The sequence below is a fragment of the Oncorhynchus nerka genome, linkage group LG21 (assembly GCF_034236695.1).
Source record: "Oncorhynchus nerka isolate Pitt River linkage group LG21, Oner_Uvic_2.0, whole genome shotgun sequence".
In the NCBI taxonomy this organism is placed as follows: Eukaryota; Metazoa; Chordata; class Actinopteri; order Salmoniformes; family Salmonidae; genus Oncorhynchus; species Oncorhynchus nerka.
The window spans coordinates 20,083,398-20,103,320 of NC_088416.1; the positions used below are offsets into that span (position 1 = coordinate 20,083,398).

Below are 19,923 nucleotides of genomic sequence, written 5' to 3' on the forward strand. Positions count from 1 at the left end.
GACATCCTTGCATACCGTGTCATCAGAGTTCACTCTGAACCACGACAGATAACCACAGAGATCATACACGCGTGTAGATGGCATCACATTCCAATAGTCAGTCCGCTAGATACTGTGCGAGAGAGAGCCAAGATTTTGGCCCCTCAACAGGGGGAAGGGCTGACTGGCCCTTGAGTATTTCACTTGTGTTCCTTGGCCATTTGCCATGCAGACCCAGAGGTGACAGAGAGCACATAGATTAGGGTAGAAGATTTAGCCATGTTACATACACACAACATACTGTGACCCCTGTGCATATACACATGTAATCTGTTTTGTACACATGCACACACACACGCGCACCCCCCCCCCCCCCCCCCCCCCAGGCTGTTACCGGGGGCTAGGATTAGTGGTGCAGCTAAAGAAGCTTACAGGATGGGGAAGGCAGGACACGGTGTGATGTATGGAGTGGAATGGTGTACGGGTGTTGACCCCCCCCACGGTAAAAGGTCACCGTAACGTGAGTTGATCCCCTGTCCCAGGTCGCACGAGGGTCAATCGCAGGCTCCCGTGGGTCGGCCGGTGGCCAGGAAGAGATCAAGGATCCCATATTCCCATGTTCTCTCTCTCCTCTCCTCTGTCTCACCCTTCTCTGCATCTCTCTTTTTCTATCTCTCTCTGATACTCTTTCTCTCTGTATTTTCATCTTTCTTCTGCTCTTTATCTACCTGAACACTTCCCCATGTCTCTCTTCATTCTATCTCGCTCGCGCTTTCTGTCTCTCTCTCTCTCTCTTGCTCGCTCTCTGTCTCTCTCTTCCTATCTCTCTCTTTCTGTCCTCCCCTCTTTATTTATAGACCCTTAGCCCATGGGTTCCACTGGGAATTCTGCCTGGCTGTAACCGGTGTGTGTGTTTTAGGTGTGTTTATGGACTGTGTCGTTTGTGTTCCCGACATATGTATGTGTACTTTCATCCCTCACCAAACGTAGACCTTCGATCTTCCTCCCCCTTTCTTAAATTCGCACACTAGACGCTCTGGCAGAGGAGTAGGGTTGATCCGAGCGCTCTGACCATCACAACGGTAGTCAAGCACCCAAGCTAACTGGCTAATGTTGGCTAGCTACTTTCAGACACAAATGAGAGAACACCTCACTCCGACCATTTTACTCGCTGTAACAGAGCCGGTTGGGCTGTTTTCATGTTATCCAGAGCGTTGGTGACTGTAACTGTTCTGCTGGCAACAATTTAATTAGGCTTTTTTTTGCCGACGTTCATCGGGTGTTGAGCGTTCGTAAATGTAGCACTTATTCTGCTCTCTGGCACTCAGACCAGAGTGCTCTGAAATCGGAGTAGATGGACAGAATTAACCATGTCCATTGAGAACGCACAATGACTGTACATCTTAGCTAAGAATGATGTGAATAATCAAGTCAATACATGTTGGGTAGTTAGATAGCATATAGTTAAAATACTGCCTGGCAAGTTCGATGTATTAGTAGCCAACAAACTTTAGGTAACTAGCTAACATTTTTTATTTCACCTTTATTTAACCAGATAGGCCAGTTGAGAACAAGTTCTCATTTACAACTGCGACCTGGCCAAGATAAAGCAAAGCAAAGCAGTGAGACACAAACAACACACAGAGTTACACATGGAATAAACAAATGTACAGTCAATAACACAATAGAAAAGTCTATATACAGTGTGTGCAAATGAGGTAGGATAAGGGAGGTAAGGCAATAAATAGGCCGTAGTGGCGAAATAATTACAATTTAGCAATTAAACACTGGAGTGATAGATGTGCAGAAGATGAATGTGCAAGTAGAGATAATGGGGTGCAAAAGAGCAAAAAATATGGGGATGAGGTAGATGGATGGGCTATGTACAGGTGCAATGATCTGTACGCTGCTCTGACAGCTGATGCTTAAAGTTAGTGAGGGAGATAAGAGTCTCCAGCTTCAGGGATTTTTGTAATTCGTTCCAGTCATTGGCAGCAGAGAACTGGAAGTAAAGGCGGCCAAAGGAGGTTTTGGGGGTGACCATCCAATTTTGGATTGGATATGCTTAATGTGAGTCTGGAAGGAGAGTGTGCAGTCTAACCAGACACCTAGGTATTTGTAGTTGTCCACATATTCTAAGTCAGAACTGTCCAGAGTAGCGATGCTAGATGGGCGGGCAGGTCCGGCAGCGATCGGTTGAAGAGGATGCATTTAGTTTTACTTGCGTTTAAGAGCAGTTGGAGGCCTCTGAAGGAGAGTTGTATGGCATTGAAGCTCGCCTGGAGGGCAGTGTCTGAAGAAGGGCCAGAATTATACAGAATGGTGTCGTCTGCATAGAGGAGGAGCAGAGAATCACCAGCAGCAAGAGCGACATCATTGATGTATACAGAGAAAAGAGTCGGCCCGAGAATTGAACCATGTGGTACACCCATAGAGACTGCCAGAGGTCCGGACAACAGACCCAGATTTGACACACTGAACTCTCTGAGAAGTAGTTGGTGAACCAGGCGAGGCAATCATTTGAGAAACCAAGGCTGTTGAGTCTGCCGATAAGAATTTGGTGATTGACAGAGTCGAAAGCCTTGGTCAGGTCGATGAATATGGCTGCACAGTATTGTCTTTTATCGATGGCGGTAATGATATTGATTAGGACCTTGAGCATGGCTAAGGTGCACCCATGACCAGCTCAGTTCATACCGGTACATACTGCTGAAATGCTATGCGGCTCGTAAGGATAGCGTAGCTAACAAATTGTCAGCCAACATAATGTGTAACGTAACTTATTTGAAAGGTCATTACTTTATTACCATTGCTCAACATTTTATTAACATTTGTCATAATTAGATAACGCAATGAGTTTGTATCCGCTCTCGTCGGACTTCGGCAGCATATTTTCCGCCGTTTTCTTCAAATCTGAAAACATTGCGAAGCCACGCCCATTTTCTGAAGAATAGCGTTATGGGCCTTAAAAGCACGGAAATAGTGTCGACCGCATGTATACTTCGTATTATGGCGAATTTAATATGACATCCGGGAACTATTGGCATACTAACTATATCCATACTATGACCAATAAGCGTACTACGTACTCAATTTATTTCACAAATAGTGTGGTTAGTGCGGTTAGTGTGAGTATCCAACACCGCTTTAGGCCTCGTATTAGCATACGCACTTATCTCCTGTAAAGTGCTAATTTCCCCTCTCTTTTATATTGCTGTAGCTCCAGTATTTTAAAGTCCAGCTCCTGTAGTTTAGCCACAGTGTATTGTTTAATTCCAGAGCTGTAAGGTCTAGCTCCTGTAGTTGTTTACCTGTGGTTGTAGGTCCAGTGCTGTAAGGTCTAGCTCCTGTAGTTGTTTACCTGTGGTTGTAGTTCCAGTGCTCTAGGCCGGTCTTCGACCACGGTACCAGCCCTCTGCTGACAGAACATTCTTCACACCTTGTAATTACTGAGCTTCAGTCCAGGGGGGATTTCAGGCCACTAACATCTGTAGCTGTCAAAAGACAAGAGAGAGGAAACAGACTATTTCGGACATACTATTTAGTGGGTGCATGTGCATTTGTGTGTGTGCGCCTAGTACACCTCTCAACAGAGGTCCATATGTATCATAGGGACTCCCATGTGCACAGAAGTGCTCTCCACTCAACCTATCCCTGTCTTCTATACCATTTTATCCCTTCTCCTCTTTCTCCTTTCACATCTGCAAATGCACCCTCTGTGGCTTGGCGGCTTGGAGCCGTCAGAGGTCACTAAGAGGGCTTTTCCACTGAAGGGCCGTGCTGTGAATATCACGGTTCCCATTTAATTTCCGTTTGCCTGTGGCCCACTTGATTCCTTGGAACCAAGCGGGATATTCAGCTTCGTTTGATATCTGGTACTGTCCTCGAACCAAGTAGGCTGGTGGGTGGGGTTACAAATGCCTGTATTCAATGATTGATCTCACGCAATGATGTCACAGTGTGTGTCTCGTATGTTGTTAATACTCATGCACGAGTCAATGGTTCGAGTAAAGAGAAGGAAAATCTGACTACGAACGGTACAGCGACACGGACGAATAACTCTAGAGCAAAAACAGAATAATGGAAGGGCTTTTGAGCATCTAGGCAGAGCCTTTCGACACTGGTCTTTCAACAAGCTGAAACTATTCCCTCTTCGCATGACGATACATTGTGAATTTCTCAGGCTCATTTCAGCTGTCTCTTCTATTCTGTTCACTCTCCATTGCTGGCCACAAACAAAAATGTAAAAGGATGGCACAAAATAGCCAGGATAACGCCTCCACTACATCTCTCTCCTCCATACATAAAAATGGCAGTCCCCAAGGATCACAACATTGTCGCTGTCGAATTGCGTCAACGGTCGCTCTCCTAAAATCGTCACTAGCAGTTTTTCCAGCAAATTATACCTAGTCCTGTTTCTCGTTCCACTGCAAATGTAAAACAACCAAGAACAAACAAGGCTAGTTCTAGCTGCTTCCGGCAAGGCCCATCGCGATCTGGTTCTTCTAGTACAGATTTCCCAAACTGGAAATACCGCAATGGCGTCCGGGGGTACGCTGAATAAAAATGTGATTCACATACTTATTTTCCACCATAATTTGCAAATAAATTAATTAGAAATCCTACAATGTGATTTTCTGGATTTTTTTCCCCCTCATTTTGTCTGTCATAGTTGAAGTGTACCTATGGTGAAAATTACAGGCCTCTCATCTTTTTAAGTGGGAGAACTTGCACAATTGGTGGCTGACTAAATACTTTTTCTGGGAGACATAATGGATTGTTAACTCGCGTGTAGTTGCTCCCGATGCCAGTTGGGTACACTGCAGCATCCACCGAGAGGCTCTTGCTGCCAAGGGAATGCCTGACCGCTTGAAATGCATTTTGGACACTACAGTGAAAATGGTTAACTTTGTTAAAGCAAGGCCCCTGAGCTCTCATGTATTTTCTGCATTATACAATGATATGGGCAGAGACCATGTAACGCTTTTACAACATACCGAAGTGCGCTGGTTATCAAGGGGAAAAGTATTGACACGTTTTTTTTTTAATTGAGAGACCAGCTTAAAGTTCTCTTTTACTGACCATCATTTTCACTTGTCTGACCGCTTGCATGATGATGACATTTCTCACACGACTGGCCTATCTGGGTGATATTTTTTTTTACGGCTGAATGATCTGAATCTAGGATTACAGGGACTCTCCGCAAACTATATTCAATGTGCGGGACACAATTGAGGTTATGATTAAGAAGTTGGAGCTCTTTTCTGTCTGCATTAACAAGGACAACACACAGGTATTCCAGGTTCCATTGTATGATTTCTTTTGTGCGCAAATTAACTCAAGCTTACAGACAATGTCAAATGTGATATAGCGAAGCCCCTGAGTGAGCTGGGTGCGCAATTACGCAGGTAATTTGCCGAAACGGACGACACAAACAACTGGATTCGTTAGGCTGTGCTCAGAGTTTCTTTCCTTGGCAAGTCGCGCTGTTAAAACACTGATGCCCTTAGCAACCACGTACCTATGTGAGAGTGGATTTTCGGCCCTCACTAGCATGAAAACTAAATACAGGCACAGACCGTGTGAGGAAAATGATTGAAGATGGAGACTCTCTCCAATACATCCCAACATTGCAGAGTTATGTGCATCCTTTCAAGCACACCCTTCTCATTAACCTGTGGTGAGTTATTCACCATTTTTGCTGAACAAATAGTTTTATATGTAAGATGGTTAAATAAAGAGCAAAATTATTGATTATTATTATTTGTGCCCTGGTCCTATAAGAGCTCTTTGTCACTTCCTACGAGCTGGGTTGTGACAAAAACTCACTCCCATTCTTATGTTTAATAAATGTTTCGTATAATGTGTGTGTGGCAGGCTTACAACGATGGCATAAAAACGTAATTTGAGAGTGTTCTGACCCTGGTGCTAGAGGGGGTACGCAGCTGGATGTTTAATGTTTGAAGGGGTACGGGACTATAAAAAGTTTGGGAACCACTGCTCAAGTGGAATTGTGCCGCCGAGGTATCCTGAGGTGTCCTTCCTCTCTGACTTCAAACCCAGGACCTCTCTAGTAAGAGTGTCAATAAGGCAACAGCAAACCACCCAGCTGAATGCGAGATGGCCACGTACAGGTTAGAACCCTCATTCCGGCTAGAACCCTCACCCTCATTCCGGTTAGAACCCTCACTTATTGAGACACCATAATAAAACCACAGCCCCGGACTGCATGAAGAGTGGTAGGGGGAGTTTCACGGCCATGGCGTTTCCAGCGGGGCGAAGTCACCTGAGAGGGTATCACTCTCGCACTCTCTTTGTAGGGAGTGTTGACCTGCGCTAGTCTTTCTAGATCAGTCCCCAGATACAGTTGAAGTCAGATGTTTACATACACATTAGCCCAATACATTTCAAACTCAGTTTTTCACAATTCCCAACATTTAATCCTCGTAAAAATTCCCTGTCTTAGGTCAGTTAAGATCACCACTTTATTTTCAGAATGCGAAATGTCAGAATAATAGTAGTGATTTATTCCAGCGTTTATTTCTTTCATCACATTCCCAGTGTGTCAGAAGTTTACATACACTCAATTAGTATTTGGTAGCCGTTAAATTGTTTAACTTGGGTCAAATGTTTCTGGTAGCCTTCCACAAGCATCCCACAATAAATTGGGTGAATTTTAGTCCATTCCTCCTGACAGAGCTGGTGTAACTGAGTCAGGTTTGTAGGCCTCCTTGCTCGCACACGCTTTTTCAGTTCTGCCCACAAATGTTCTATGGGATTGAGGTCAGGGCTTTGTGATGGCCACTCCAATACCTTGACTTTGTTGTCCTTAAGCCATTGTGCCACAACTTTGGAAGTATGCTTGGGGTCATTGTCTATTTGGAAGACCGATTTGCAACCAAGTTTTAACTTCCTGACTGATGTTTTGAGATGTTGCTTCAACATATCCACATCATTTTCCTACCTCATGATGCCATCTATTTTGTGAAGTGCACCAGTCCCTCCTGCAGCAAAGCACCCCCACAACATGGTGCTGCCACCCCCGTGCTTCATGGTTGGGATGGTGTTCTTCGGCTTGCAAGCCTCCCGCTTTTTCCTCCAAACATAACAATGGTCATCATGTCCAAACAGTTCTATGGAGGATGTTTCTCCAAAAAGTACGATCTTTGTCTCCATGTGCAGTTGCAAACCGTGGTCTGGCTTTTTTACGGTGGTTTTGGAGCAGTGGCTTCTTCCTTGCTGAGCGGCCTTTCAGGTTATGTCGATATAGGACTCTTTACTGTGGATATAGATACTTTTGTACCTGTTTCCTCAAGCATCTTCACAAGGTCCTTTTGCTGCTATTCTGGGATTGATTTGCACTTTTCGAACCAAAGTACGTTAATCTCTAGGAGACAGAACGTATCTCCTTCCTGAGCGGTATGACGGCTGCGCGGTCCCATGGTGTTTGTACTTGCGTACCATTGTTTGTACAGATGAATGTGGTACCTTCAGGAGTTTGGAAATTGCACCCAAGGATGATCCAGACATTTGGAGGTCTAAAAATGTTTTTTTTTTCTGAGGCCTTGGCTGATTTCTTTGATTTTCCCATGATGTCAAGCAAAGAGGCACTGAGTTTGAAGGTTGAAATGCATCCACAGGTACATCTCCAATTGACTCAAATGATGTCAATTAGCCAGAAGCTAATTAATTAATCAGAAGCTTCTAAAGCCATGACATAATTTTCTGGAATTTTCCAAGCTGTTTAAAGGGACAGTCAACTTAGTCTATGTAAACTTCTGACCTACTGGAATTGTGATACTGTGAATTATAAGTGAAGTAATCTTCTGTAAACAATTGTTGGAAAAATGACTTGTGTCATGCACAAAGTAGATGTCCTAACCGACTTGCCAAACCTATAATTTGTAAACAAGTGTGTGGAGTGGTTGAAATAAACTAGTTTTAATGACTCCAACCTAAGTGGACGTAAACTTCCGACTTCAACCGTATCTGTAGCTCGAGGAGTCGGGTCTCGCTCTACTGTTGTATCTGTGCCTTGTGTTTGATGCTGATTGGCCCTGTGTTTGATGCTGATTGGCCTGTGTAGCGCAGCATGATCCCATAAAGCATCAAACACACACCACTAGCACAACAATAGAGACCTTTCTGTTTTACTTAGTACTTATACTGCTAGTTTTCCATGGATTCCAAGTTGGCCTGATACCAATGCCAGATGTTATGAAGAATTTTGCTGTTCGAATCAGTGGGAGTTGAGTCTATATAAATGTGATAGCACGGAGACTTACCCAGTAAAAGGGCTTAACTGGAATGGAGAGATTTTCATGGTTGTGCCACCTGCCATGCCAAGCAGTGCCGTTGCCAAACTGGGCACAGGAATCTCCTCTGGCATGTGGAGAGGGCATCACCCACCACATTGGCAGTGCCCCTGTCGTGACATGACTAACTTCTGCTGGGAGGGTAGGCTTACATACAGTATGTTCACTATGTGACCGCACCCAGTGAAGCGGGGCTAGATTCACGCCCCATCATGTCCACGCGGACTCCATCCCCGGCTGCATTCAGTTGCTTTTCTCTGCCTTCACAAAGCCCACAAGTCAACGAAACCAGGGCCATTTGGCTCAAAATCGGATGTGCTATGTTTGCTAATGTATGGTACATTTCGAGTCATCCATGTTGGCTCTGCTGATCCTGGTTGAGGGCGAAGGGAGGTCAGGGAGGGGCTCGACAGGTCACCTGACCTTCATACAGGGCTCCGAGCAGAGGAGTGTTTGGCCTGGCCTGTGCACACTGCCGAAGCCATACCAACTCTGCTCTGCCACCACACACACACACACACACACACCAGCTCTGGTCTGCCGACATTAGGGGCTGTCGCCACTTAATCTCCCCCACAATTGTGTGTGGGCGTGCGCGCTGGAGTGGATTAGTGATATTGCTGGGCAAAGCGCAGCACCAGAGGGGCACACAAATCGCCGCCACGAGCAGTACTCTTAGTTGCTGCAGGGCGTCAGTTCATTATCCTGTGCATCTGGCTGCAAATCTGGCCGTGTTTTGCTCTCCGTTTCTCTTTCTTTACAGCCCGTTTACTCGTCCCTTTCTGTCCGTTTGTAATTTGCCCTCTGTTTACGTTTGATATGTTGTTTTGTCGGCTTGCCTGTCTTGTCTATTACCCTCTACTCGTCTGTCTGTCTGTCTGTCCGTCCGTCCGTCCGTCCGTCCGTCCTTTTTTAACGGTGTTTTGTCCATCTGTATGTTTTCGTTCTTTTCCTGCCTTTTCAGATATTCATCTGTGTTTTCTGTACAAATCTGTTTTCCTATTTATTTCACATATCACCGTATCCTCTGAGTGTACAAAACATTAGGACCACCTGCTCTTTCCAGGGCATAGACTGACCAGGCGAATCCGGGTGAAAACTATGATCCCTTATTGATGTCACTTGTTAAATCCACGTCAAATCAGTGTAGACGAAGGGGAGGAGATGGGTTAAAGAATGCTTTTTAAGCCTTGAGACAATTGAGACATGGATTGTGTGTGTGTGCCATTCAGAGGGTGAATGGGCAAGACAGGTTGTCGGTGCCAGGCGCACTGATTGGTGTCCAAAAGTTTTTTCATGCTCAAACAGTTTCCCGTTGTGTATGAAGAACATTCCACCACCCAAAACACATCCAGCCAACTTGACACAACTGTGGGAAGCATTGGAGTCAACGTGGGCCAGCATCCCCGTGGAGTCCACTGTGTTCTGTGGCTGTCCTGAGGGCAAAACGGGGTGCAACTCTATATTAGGAAGGTGTTCCTAATGTTTGGTATGCTCCGTGTGTTTCTGTCCAGCACCCTCTACCTCTCTGGATGCCACCACTGACTCACCCCGTCACGATGACAGGTTCATAGGTCAGCAACAAAGGCTCTCCACTTCTGTTGGTCTCTGTATGAATGACTCCAACACACAAACGCTATGAAATCGGCACTATTCATTGTCAATGTTCTGATCGGTAAACCTTGATCAAGACATTTACAACATGCCTTGTGTTTAACGAACATGCGTTGTATTTGCCAAACGTCTCGCGCGCACACGTACCGCACTTCAACACAACAGGCTGAAAGCTTCCCACACGACCTGCCTGTCAGTCTCTCGCCGTCATCGTCTCTGTGGGCGAGGAGGGCAGCAGCTGGAGCTTCGTCTTCCCTTTAGAGAGTGATTAAGAGGAATGGGAGTTAATTTGAAGCTCCCGCAATGCCACCAGGCCCTGCCTACCCATAAGCCCCTTAAGGGATTAACCAAGGGGAGCTCATTGGCGCTTAGGCTGGTGAGTTAATGCCCACCCAGTGTGGCACAACTAACCTGGCCAAGCTAGGCCCACACAGCCGCATAGACACACACAGACACATGCGCAAACACATTTAATGGTCCCATGTAGCTCAGTTGGTAGAGCTTGCAACGCCAGGTTTGTGGGTTGGATTTCCCACAGGGGACCAATACAACAAAAAGAAGGTACGAAAATGTGTGCACTTAGAGCGTAAGTCGCTCTGAATAGAAACATCTGTTAAATGACTAAACTGCCAACTGTTAATGCCCCGCGAACGTTCTCGTACAAACACTTTTCCCCTTCAAATTGCGCTATTGGCACCTAAAGTGTGCACGCGCTGCCAAAGCTTGCACATGGTCCCTCAGCTTAGTGGGTTGTAAAAGTCAAGTCCTGAAATATGTTAACAGCCTCGTTTTAAAATGCCCAAATAGCAGAGTGTGATCGGGCATGATTCAGAGTGGAGCGTAGCACGTGCGGCGGTGGTGCCACGGTTAGTCACTGTGGAGAAACACGTGGCTGGACAATACGCTCCGTGACACAGACACACAGAACGGGAAGTTGAACACTGTGCGGGCACTCATTTTAAGGAAGTCGTGTGTGTGCGTGTGTGCGTTACATATTAAGGCTGGGAATTGCAAAGGACCTCTCTTTACGATATCACAATACTTAGGTGCCGATATGATACGTATCAAGATTCTCACACTTCTATATGTATTGCCACTCGATACCGCGATTTTTATTGAGACTCGAACGTATTGCTCATCGTATGTCCGCTGCAGAGAGACGAGAGGGAGAGAGAGAGAGACATGAGAAAACGGGTTTTGGCCAGTCGTGGAAATAAATGTGCCCGAAAACAAATTGGCTCCCTGTTTAAAAAGGAAGAAGATGGGAGGACTGAGCTATGAAGGAGAAATACTGGGTGCAGGTACAGCCGACCTGGAGCATAAAGAGTATTGCGGTATTGTTAAAACGATACGACATATCGTCAAAAATAATATCCTGATATGTAACTAATCACTATTACCTACGTACCAATGTTATTGTCACTCGCCCTCCATAGGTCAACATGAGAGCTTTGGGCCAATACACTCCCACAGGTTTGGACGTCACTCACCAGCACGTTGAGCGCCGTTGGATGTTGTCGCCGATGCGGGTGTCCTTTGTCATGTGACTTGTTGACACCGTTGGTCGTTTTATCCTTCCGTCTTCCACACATAAGCTGGCCTACTCTCGTTGTACTATCTCAATGACGCCGCTGCTATCAAAAAACGAGCCTTTTAGGTCAGTAACCTATTATTGCTGCTCTCTCTCTCTTTCAGTTCCGCGACGCTACGTTGGGCATCGAAGCATGTCATTCGTAGGCGTATATTGTCTAAGCAAAACCAGAACATAACAGCAATCTTTCTCCCCTTCTCTCCCACTTATTATTATTATATATTTTTTTTATTTACAATTATCATTTTTTTTTACGAGCAAATAAAGCAAATGTTAACACCCGACCTCTCTTCTCCCCGCAGGGTTTCTTCCGGCGAAGCATCCAGAAGAACATGGTGTACACCTGTCATCGAGAGAAAGGCTGCATCATCAACAAGGTCACCCGCAACCGCTGCCAGTACTGCCGCCTGCAGAAGTGTTTAGAAGTGGGCATGTCCAAGGAGTGTGAGTACTAGTACCTGTCTCTCTCTCTCTTTCTCACCCCAATCCCCACTATTCAATTTAAGGGGCTTTATTAGCATTGGAAACATGTTTCTCTCTCTCGTGTCTCTCTCTCTCTCTCTCTCTCTGTGTGTGTGTGTGTGTGTGTCTCTCTCTCTCTCGTGTGTTTCTCTCTCTCTCTCTCTCTCTCTCTCTCTCTCTCTCTCTCTCTCTCTCTCGTGTCTCTCTCTCTCTCGTGTCTCTCTCTCTCTCGTGTCTCTCTCTCTCTCGTGTGCCTCTCTCTCTCGTGTCTCTCTCTCTCTCTCTCTCGTGTCTCTCTCTCTCGTGTGTCTCTCTCTGTGTGTCTCTCTCTCTCTCTCGTGTGTCTCTCTCTCTCTCTCTCTCGTGTGTCTCTCTCTCTCTCATGTGTCTCTCTCTCTCTCGTGTGTCTCTCTCTCTCTTGCGTTGCTCTCTCTCTCGTGTTTCTCTCTCTCATGTGTCTTTTCTCTCGTGTGTCTCTCTCTCTCTCTCTCTCGTGTGTCTCTTCTCTCGTCTCTCTCTCTCTCTCGTGTGTCTCTCTCGTCTCTCTCTCGTGTGTCTCTCTTCTCTCTCTCTCTCGTGTGTCTCTCTTCTCTCTCTCTCTCGTGTCTCTCTCTCTCGTGTCTCTCTCTCTCTCGTGTCTCTCTCTCTCGTGGGTCTCTCTCTCTCGTGGGTCTCTCTCTCTCTCGTGGGTCTCTCTCTCTCTCGTGGGTCTCTCTCTCTCTCGTGGGTCTCTCTCTCTCTCGTGGGTCTCTCACTCTCTCGTGGGTCTCTCACTCTCTCGTGGGTCTCTCTCTCTCGTGGGTCTCTCTCTCTCTCGTGGGTCTCTCTCTCTCTCGTGGGTCTCTCTCTCTCTCGTGGGTCTCTCTCTCTCTCTCGTGGGTCTCTCTCTCTCTCTCGTGTGTCTCTCTCTCGTGTCTCTCTCTCTCGTGTGTCTCTGTCTCTCGTGTCTCTGTCTCTGTGTGTGTCCGTCCCATGTGTGTCGGTCTCTTCTGAGTGAAATACTGTCTCCCATGAAATGTCTTCCCGAAGTAGGTGTTCAAAGCACCACACACTGACGTGACAAAAAGTGATGGTTCCAACCCATTTCAAGACATTTTCATATCAAGGAGCTATAATGCACAACCCACCATGATGGCTTCCCTCCCTTAGTCCACGTCTACACTTCCACCACACACACGCTCACACGCACTGTATATCTATCTCCCTATAGGTTTCCATGAGGCTAAGCGCCAAAACAATCTCCTAGCACTTCATCCTCTTTGCCCCCCTGTAAGTGAGTTATCCTCCTCAGTGCTCCGAGCCGCTGGTTTACAGCAACATTCATCCCAGTCAAGGCCGCTAGGGAAATCAACCACTGCCATCTAGTGGTGGGGAGCATGTTACTACACCTGGGAAGTAGCACTGTGTTGTTGTTGTTGTTGTTTTTCATGTATTAATTTGACAGAATCAGATGTGTGTGTTTGCTCTTAAACTGGGATCTATATCGAGTTGTGTAGCTGGGCTGTGCGTGTGTCCAGGACTGTCTTAAATCCTCTTGACTGACCTTTGTGCCCTGACCTTGACATCCCGGTCAACCTGTCATCCTTTTAGACATAGAACCACGGACACGAAGACTCTCTGAAGGGGGTTGACACACTGACGCTATTTACTCCGTCCTGCCCCCCTGGGTGCATGTTTTGGTTTTTGACATAGCACTACACAGCTGATGGGGGGCGGGGCATCTCCGTTTTCCTGTGTGTGTGTGTCAGGACTGATTGGAGCGCCAGGCTAATAGTTATTTAATGGCTTCATTAGGTCGCTCTCTCTCTCTTCTCTCTCTCTCTGAGCCTAGAGGATAACTCTCTCCGTCTCTCCCTCTCTCTCTCTCTCCATCTCTTCATCTCCTCTCTCGCTCTCAGCGGTGAGGAACGACAGGAACAAGAAGAAGAAGAAGGAGGAGAAGAAGCCAGAGTGTACGGAGATCTACGTGCTGAGTACCGAGACGGAGCAGATGATTGAACGCGTTCGCAAGGCCCATAAGGAGACTTTTCCCTCGCTCTGTCAGCTGGGCAAATACACCACGGTGAGTTATATATACACACACAAGCACATGCACACACACCGACAAGTTACACGTACACAAACATTACCCTCACTCTGCCAATATGTTTTGGGTACACCAAGCGCTGACAAACATACACTCCTTTCACTCTCAACATGCCAACCGGTGTATTTGTAGAATCACAGAATAAAATGCAATCCTCTTTCCCCCCCCTATAGAATAACAGTGCAGAGCACCGCGTGGCTCTAGACGTAAACCTGTGGGATAAGTTCAGTGAGCTGTCCACTAAGTGTATCATCAAGACGGTGGAGTTTGCCAAACATCTGCCAGGCTTCACCACCCTCACTATCGCTGACCAGATCACCCTGCTCAAGGCTGCCTGTCTGGACATACTGGTGAGGAGACGCATCAGGACACACACACACACATGTAGGACATACATATATTTATTACAAACAGCAAAACATCTACAAAAAGGGAACACCAATATACAATATCTTTGTGCTCCACCTCCCTTTCCAACTAACTCCGTGGCCTTGTGGTTAGTGTCCGTCCTGAGACTGGACGGTTGGGAGTGTGATCCCCGGCCGAGTCATAAAAAAAATGGGACCCGATGCGTCTCTGCTTGGCACTCAACATTAAGGAGATAGATTGAGGATAAGGCCCTGCGGTAGTCCAGCATCCTGTCCAGGGGGTGTACTTGCACATCAAGCTTCCTCACGCCACGGAATCAGGAGATCTACTCCGATGGGCCAAGGCTCGTCGCAAGACTGACTAACTTCCTCCTTTTCCCCTCCTTCCCTCCCTCTACATCTCAATCCCTCCATCTCAGATTCTGAGGATCTGCACGCGCTACACTCCAGACCAGGACACCATGACCTTCTCAGACGGGCTGACCCTGAACAGGACCCAGATGCACAACGCAGGCTTCGGCCCGCTCACAGACCTGGTGTTCGCCTTCGCCCAGACACTCCTCCCCCTGGAGATGGACGACGCCGAGACCGGCCTGCTCAGCGGCATCTGTCTGCTGTGTGGAGGTACTGCACCTCTGCCCGGATCCCAACCCAGCGCTGCACTCCTGTCAGGGTCCGGGAGTTGAGCTCAAAAGAGGCCGATTTGTCATTGTTTTTCCAGCAAATTAGTACAAACAAGTCTCGGCAACTAGTGTGTTTTGTCAGCTGTGTGTATTACTGGTGTGAAGACGTGAGTTTGCCTAATACTGCATGTGGGTAATGCTACTGTTATCATGCCACTGTGTGAATCATGCCACGGTTGGGCGTGCTCTTTGAGTGTAAAGATTGGGTAATAAGGACATGTTTTTCATTGTTTGTGTGTGTGTGTGCGTGCGTGTGTGTGTGTGTTTATGCGCGTGTTTGTGTTTGTGCGCGTGCTTGTGTGTGTAGACCGTCAGGATCTGGAGCAGGCAGACAAGGTGGACTTGCTACAGGAGCCCCTACTGGAGGCTCTGAAGATCTACGTGAGGAAGAGGAGGCCTCACAAACCGCACATGTTCCCCAAGATGCTGATGAAGATCACGGACCTCAGGAGCATCAGCGCCAAGGGTGAGAGAACACGCCTGTACACTGCGTTGTTTTTTTGTATATAGGGTAGCTTTAGTGTAGCTTAAACTTCTTCCAGTGTGAAGTCATCGGTAGCTTGGGAAACGGTATTGTTTTATGTTGGTGTTGACTTGATATTTTGGCAGTTACCTGTATGTGCTTGTTATACAACTTAATCCACAGTTATTTTTTTATTTTTTTTATAAACTATTGATCCTCTGTGGCTAAATTATGTTATTTTGGTGTATTTTAAACTTTGAAAGTTGGCTCCTGTGATTGTATATTTGTTATTTTTTGCCTCTTGGGCACCCTGCGGGGTTGGGCCCAGGGAATTCAGCCTCTGTAAACCCCTGCGTTAGTCCAGCCCTAGTCTCAGTGCAGCAATACTGCCGTTTATAGCTACATCATGCGTCATTTATTTGAAGATAAATGTTTATGGTCTTACATACGACATTTTGCTGTAGTGGCCGAACCTTGTGGAACACATAACACATGACCCTCTCTCTCTGCCTCTCTCTCTTCTCCCTCCCTCCCTCCCTCCCTCCCTCCCTCCTCCAGGAGCGGAGCGAGTGATCACTCTGAAGATGGAGATCCCAGGCTCCATGCCCCCTCTCATCCAGGAGATGCTGGAGAACTCAGAGGGTCTGGAGGGCCAGGGGGCCAGCGGGGGCCGCTCCAGCGGAGGAGGGGCCCCACCAGGCAGCTGCAGCCCCAGCCTGTCCCCCAGTTCAGCTCGCAGCAGCCCCCCTGCACCCTCCCCTTAGACGGGGGTCCACCACCACCCCCCAGACAGGGACAGCCAGAAGGCGTGACTACAGACTCCCACACTGTGACAAACCAGGCCAGAGTGGAGTGGGGTTAGGAAGAGGGCCAAGCCTGGGCCCAACCAATATGGACTTTGACACTTTGGGGGCAAACGTAGGCCTCGATGGACAGCCGTCCCCCCCACTCCCCCTATCTCAGACCCAGACCGGGCACCGAAACGGGGCCGAAACCGACCCCATCATACTTGACTGAACAATACGGGGGGCGGGCGGGCAGGCGGGCATCTCACTTGGATGGCACTATCCCCATCACCCCCCCCACCACAACTATAGACATGCCTCAGAACCAACACCAGGGAACGGCTGCCCCGCCACGCAAGGAGTTTAATCTGAGATGTTCTGTTTACTCTCCTCAGTGACGACTCTGTGTTCCTCCTCTCTCCCCCTTAAGGCATTGGAGAGGAATTCAGGCTCGGTGCCCGTCAGACCTGGGGTGAAGGGGTCGACAAGACACACGTCTTTCTGCAGGGAACTAGACAGACAGACGGACAGCTTGACATTGGGCACGAGTCATCCCTAAATGTTGTCAGGGACAGCAAACGGGGGGGCCCGAAGGGGTGCCTGCCTCACCTTCTCCTATACAAAAGACAGATTTTTTTCTTCTTACAAAAGATATATGGAAATATAAATATATATATTGAAAAAGTAATGATTGCAATTTGAATTGTCCTAGGTGGAATGATGCATAAAAGAGGAGTTGCTATCTTTTTTCCAAATGTTTTCCCTCACTGTTCTTTCGAACTTGTGATCCCCCACCTCCCCAGACCTAGTGTTTTGTTCTCTCCGTTTCACCCAGGAATATCGGCACACTAAGTAGTCACAGTGGAAATGTGTTTTTTTTCTCTCTCCTCTATCAAATCAATAGATAAGTAGAACAAAAATGATTTTCAGATGCAATTCACTTTATGCACTAGACCTCTTGCACTGTCACGTTCACAGGTTGGATCAAATTGATACACAAAACACAAATTGGACCAGGTTGGGTTGGCATCTCTCTGTTCTGTTCCGTTTACAGTATTTCGTTTTTTTTCGTGGGTGGAAAATAAAAGAAAACATAGTGGCTCTAATGATCGAGAGTCAAGTCGTTGTGGAGTTATGAAGATGCTCTGTGAGATAATAGCAGCCGCGACAAAATGTACATAAGATGTATTCCTTCTTTTTAAAAGTACACGGAGTCTAGACCTTTTTTTGACATTGTCAAAGCCTTTTATGTTCAGCTTTTTTGTTCTCGTTTTGGTTTCTGCAGTAAAGGCATTGATCACTAAATCGACTGTTTGGACCACCTAAGGAAGGGGCTGACTTCTAAGGACCACTACGGCCGTTGACAACCAGTAAAGAGTTACATTTCGAGTTACACCTGAAATAAAATGGAAAGATTTATGACAATTTGTTGACCGACAGCTCCGTGATCCCCTTCTCCCCCTCTTTTCCCAAGGTGGTCCCTCCCTCATTCCACGTCTGGATAGTGTATGTGTTACCCCCCCCTAACACCACTGCCTCTGTGCACATTCTCAATATCTATGCCCCCCCCACCCATCAGTCCAAAAATGTCCCACGTTACCAGTATGCTCACAACACCACTGCCTCTGTGCACGTTCTCAATATCTATGCCCCCCCATCCGTCAGTCCCAAAATGTCCCACGTTACCAGTATGCTCACAACACCACTGCCTACATGTTCCCCATCTCTCTCTAGTCCCCCACCCCCCCACCACCACACAACACAACAGCACTGCCTCTCTAAGTCTGTTTCACAGTATCAGCACCTCTCTCTTTATCTATCATGACAACGCAACTGCCTCTGTTTTACACACTATCAGTATTTATCTGCCTGTCATCCCGGACTCTTGTGACACATCCGAGTACCTAGCTGTTCCCTAGCCTGGCCTTGGATCAGTTTGTGCCGTCTTGCCGATGCATGACAACAAAACAGGAGTGGGCAAGACCGTACAAACTGTTCTGGTATCAGGCGAGCTATTCGCCCCGCTCTCTACCGCTGTTTACACACTAGTGTGACTTACACTTACCCATCTCCTTTCCCCCCACGACGCCACTGCCTCTGCTGTTCAGTAGCAGTGGACCTGTCCTTCACAACGGATCGAACGGGGCCAACCTCACTGCAGCCAGTATGACAACGCACAACTGCCCCCCCCTGCACTCTCACTTGTAATGCAATCGGATGCACAACCAGCATTTGCGGATAAAATAAATAAATAACTGTTTTGATTATGCCAGATCATTGGACGAAGAGAATAATGTTTAATAAAGAACCATGTCTGTGTGTTTTTTAAAAATGTTTCTTAATTAACTCCACCATTTATACGTTTGTGTATAGCAGCATTTTGGTGGACCTGGGACTATAGCAGGTCTCGTTGCAAAAAACAATACAAGATCCAGACACCCTTTAATGGTTATACTACAGTTTTCTTCCCTTATTGGCCCCTCGATTTAGTTCAGACAATACACGGAGTGTGCAAAACATTAGGATCAACTATTTCCCTGACAGACTGCCCTATGTGAATGTTAGGATTTCTTACAGATGTCACTTGTTAAATCCACTTCAATCAGTGTAGATGAAGGGGAGGAGACGGGTTCTAAGAAGGATTTTTGTGCCATTTGAGGGTGAATGGACAAGACAAAATATTTAAGTGCCGTTGGGTTATGAGAATAAGAAATACACTTCTTCGTGTCACTGGGGGAGACTAGGGGAATAATGTTCACCTTCTGTCCGGATATGTTATGGTTGGCTATCAGGGATGCTATGGGAGCAGAAAAGAGTCTGGTACGAGTCAACACGACCCCCCGTGAGTTGAGGAGGAGTGAGCACTTTGGGGCAGAGGAAGTGAGGAAGAACAGATATCACGAAGGTTCTGCCTAGCAACAGCGATGCATTGGCTGTTCAGATGTGTAGGAGGAGACTCGGCATAGGAGAAAGGGTTCAACATCGGTGCTGGTGGGAATGTGTATTTTGTCTTACGCAGCTGTATTGACCCAATGGGTGAATAAACTTGGTTTAAGCTTTACCGATCGTCCATGAGTTTTAATAGGTTCATTTAGAACCCAACAGGGCCTTTTGAACGGGTTATGGTAGCAGACGCCAGGCGTAGCGGTTTGTGTCAAGAACTGCAATGCTGCTGGGTTTTTCACGCTCAACAGTTTCCCCCGTGTATCAAGAATGGTCCAACACCCAAAGGACATCCGACCAACTTGACACATCTGTTGGGCGCATTCTTGGGGGGTGCAACTCAATATTAGGAAGGAGTTTTTTTTAACATTTTGTACACTCAGTATCTATGCGTATATACACTGCTCAAAAAAACAAAGGGAACATTAAAATAACACATCCTAGATCTGAATGAATGAAATATTCTTATTAAATACTTTTTTCTTTACATAGTTGAATGTGCTGACAACAAAATCACACCAAACTTATCAATGGAAATCAAATGTATCAACCCATGGAGGTCTGGATTTGGAGTCACACTCAAAATTAAAGTGGATAACCACACTACAGGCTGATCCAACTTTGATGTAATGTC

The 19,923-nt window shown here is 46.8% G+C and overlaps 1 protein-coding gene across 2 annotated transcripts in view; it reads left to right on the plus strand.

Moving 5' to 3' along the window:
* LOC115104038 (retinoic acid receptor alpha-like) overlaps positions 1–19,407 on the plus strand; it is a 178,397-nt gene extending 158,990 nt beyond the window's left edge. For both annotated transcript variants that reach the window (XM_029625188.2, XM_029625189.2), the window contains 6 exons: positions 11,802–11,943; positions 13,860–14,023; positions 14,221–14,397; positions 14,835–15,039; positions 15,406–15,564; positions 16,120–19,407. In XM_029625188.2, the coding sequence (XP_029481048.1) occupies positions 11,802–11,943; positions 13,860–14,023; positions 14,221–14,397; positions 14,835–15,039; positions 15,406–15,564; positions 16,120–16,325 (1,053 nt within the window). In that variant the 3' untranslated portion in view covers positions 16,326–19,407. The remainder of the gene's footprint in view (positions 1–11,801; positions 11,944–13,859; positions 14,024–14,220; positions 14,398–14,834; positions 15,040–15,405; positions 15,565–16,119) is intronic.
* Positions 19,408–19,923: the final 516 nt, after the last annotated feature.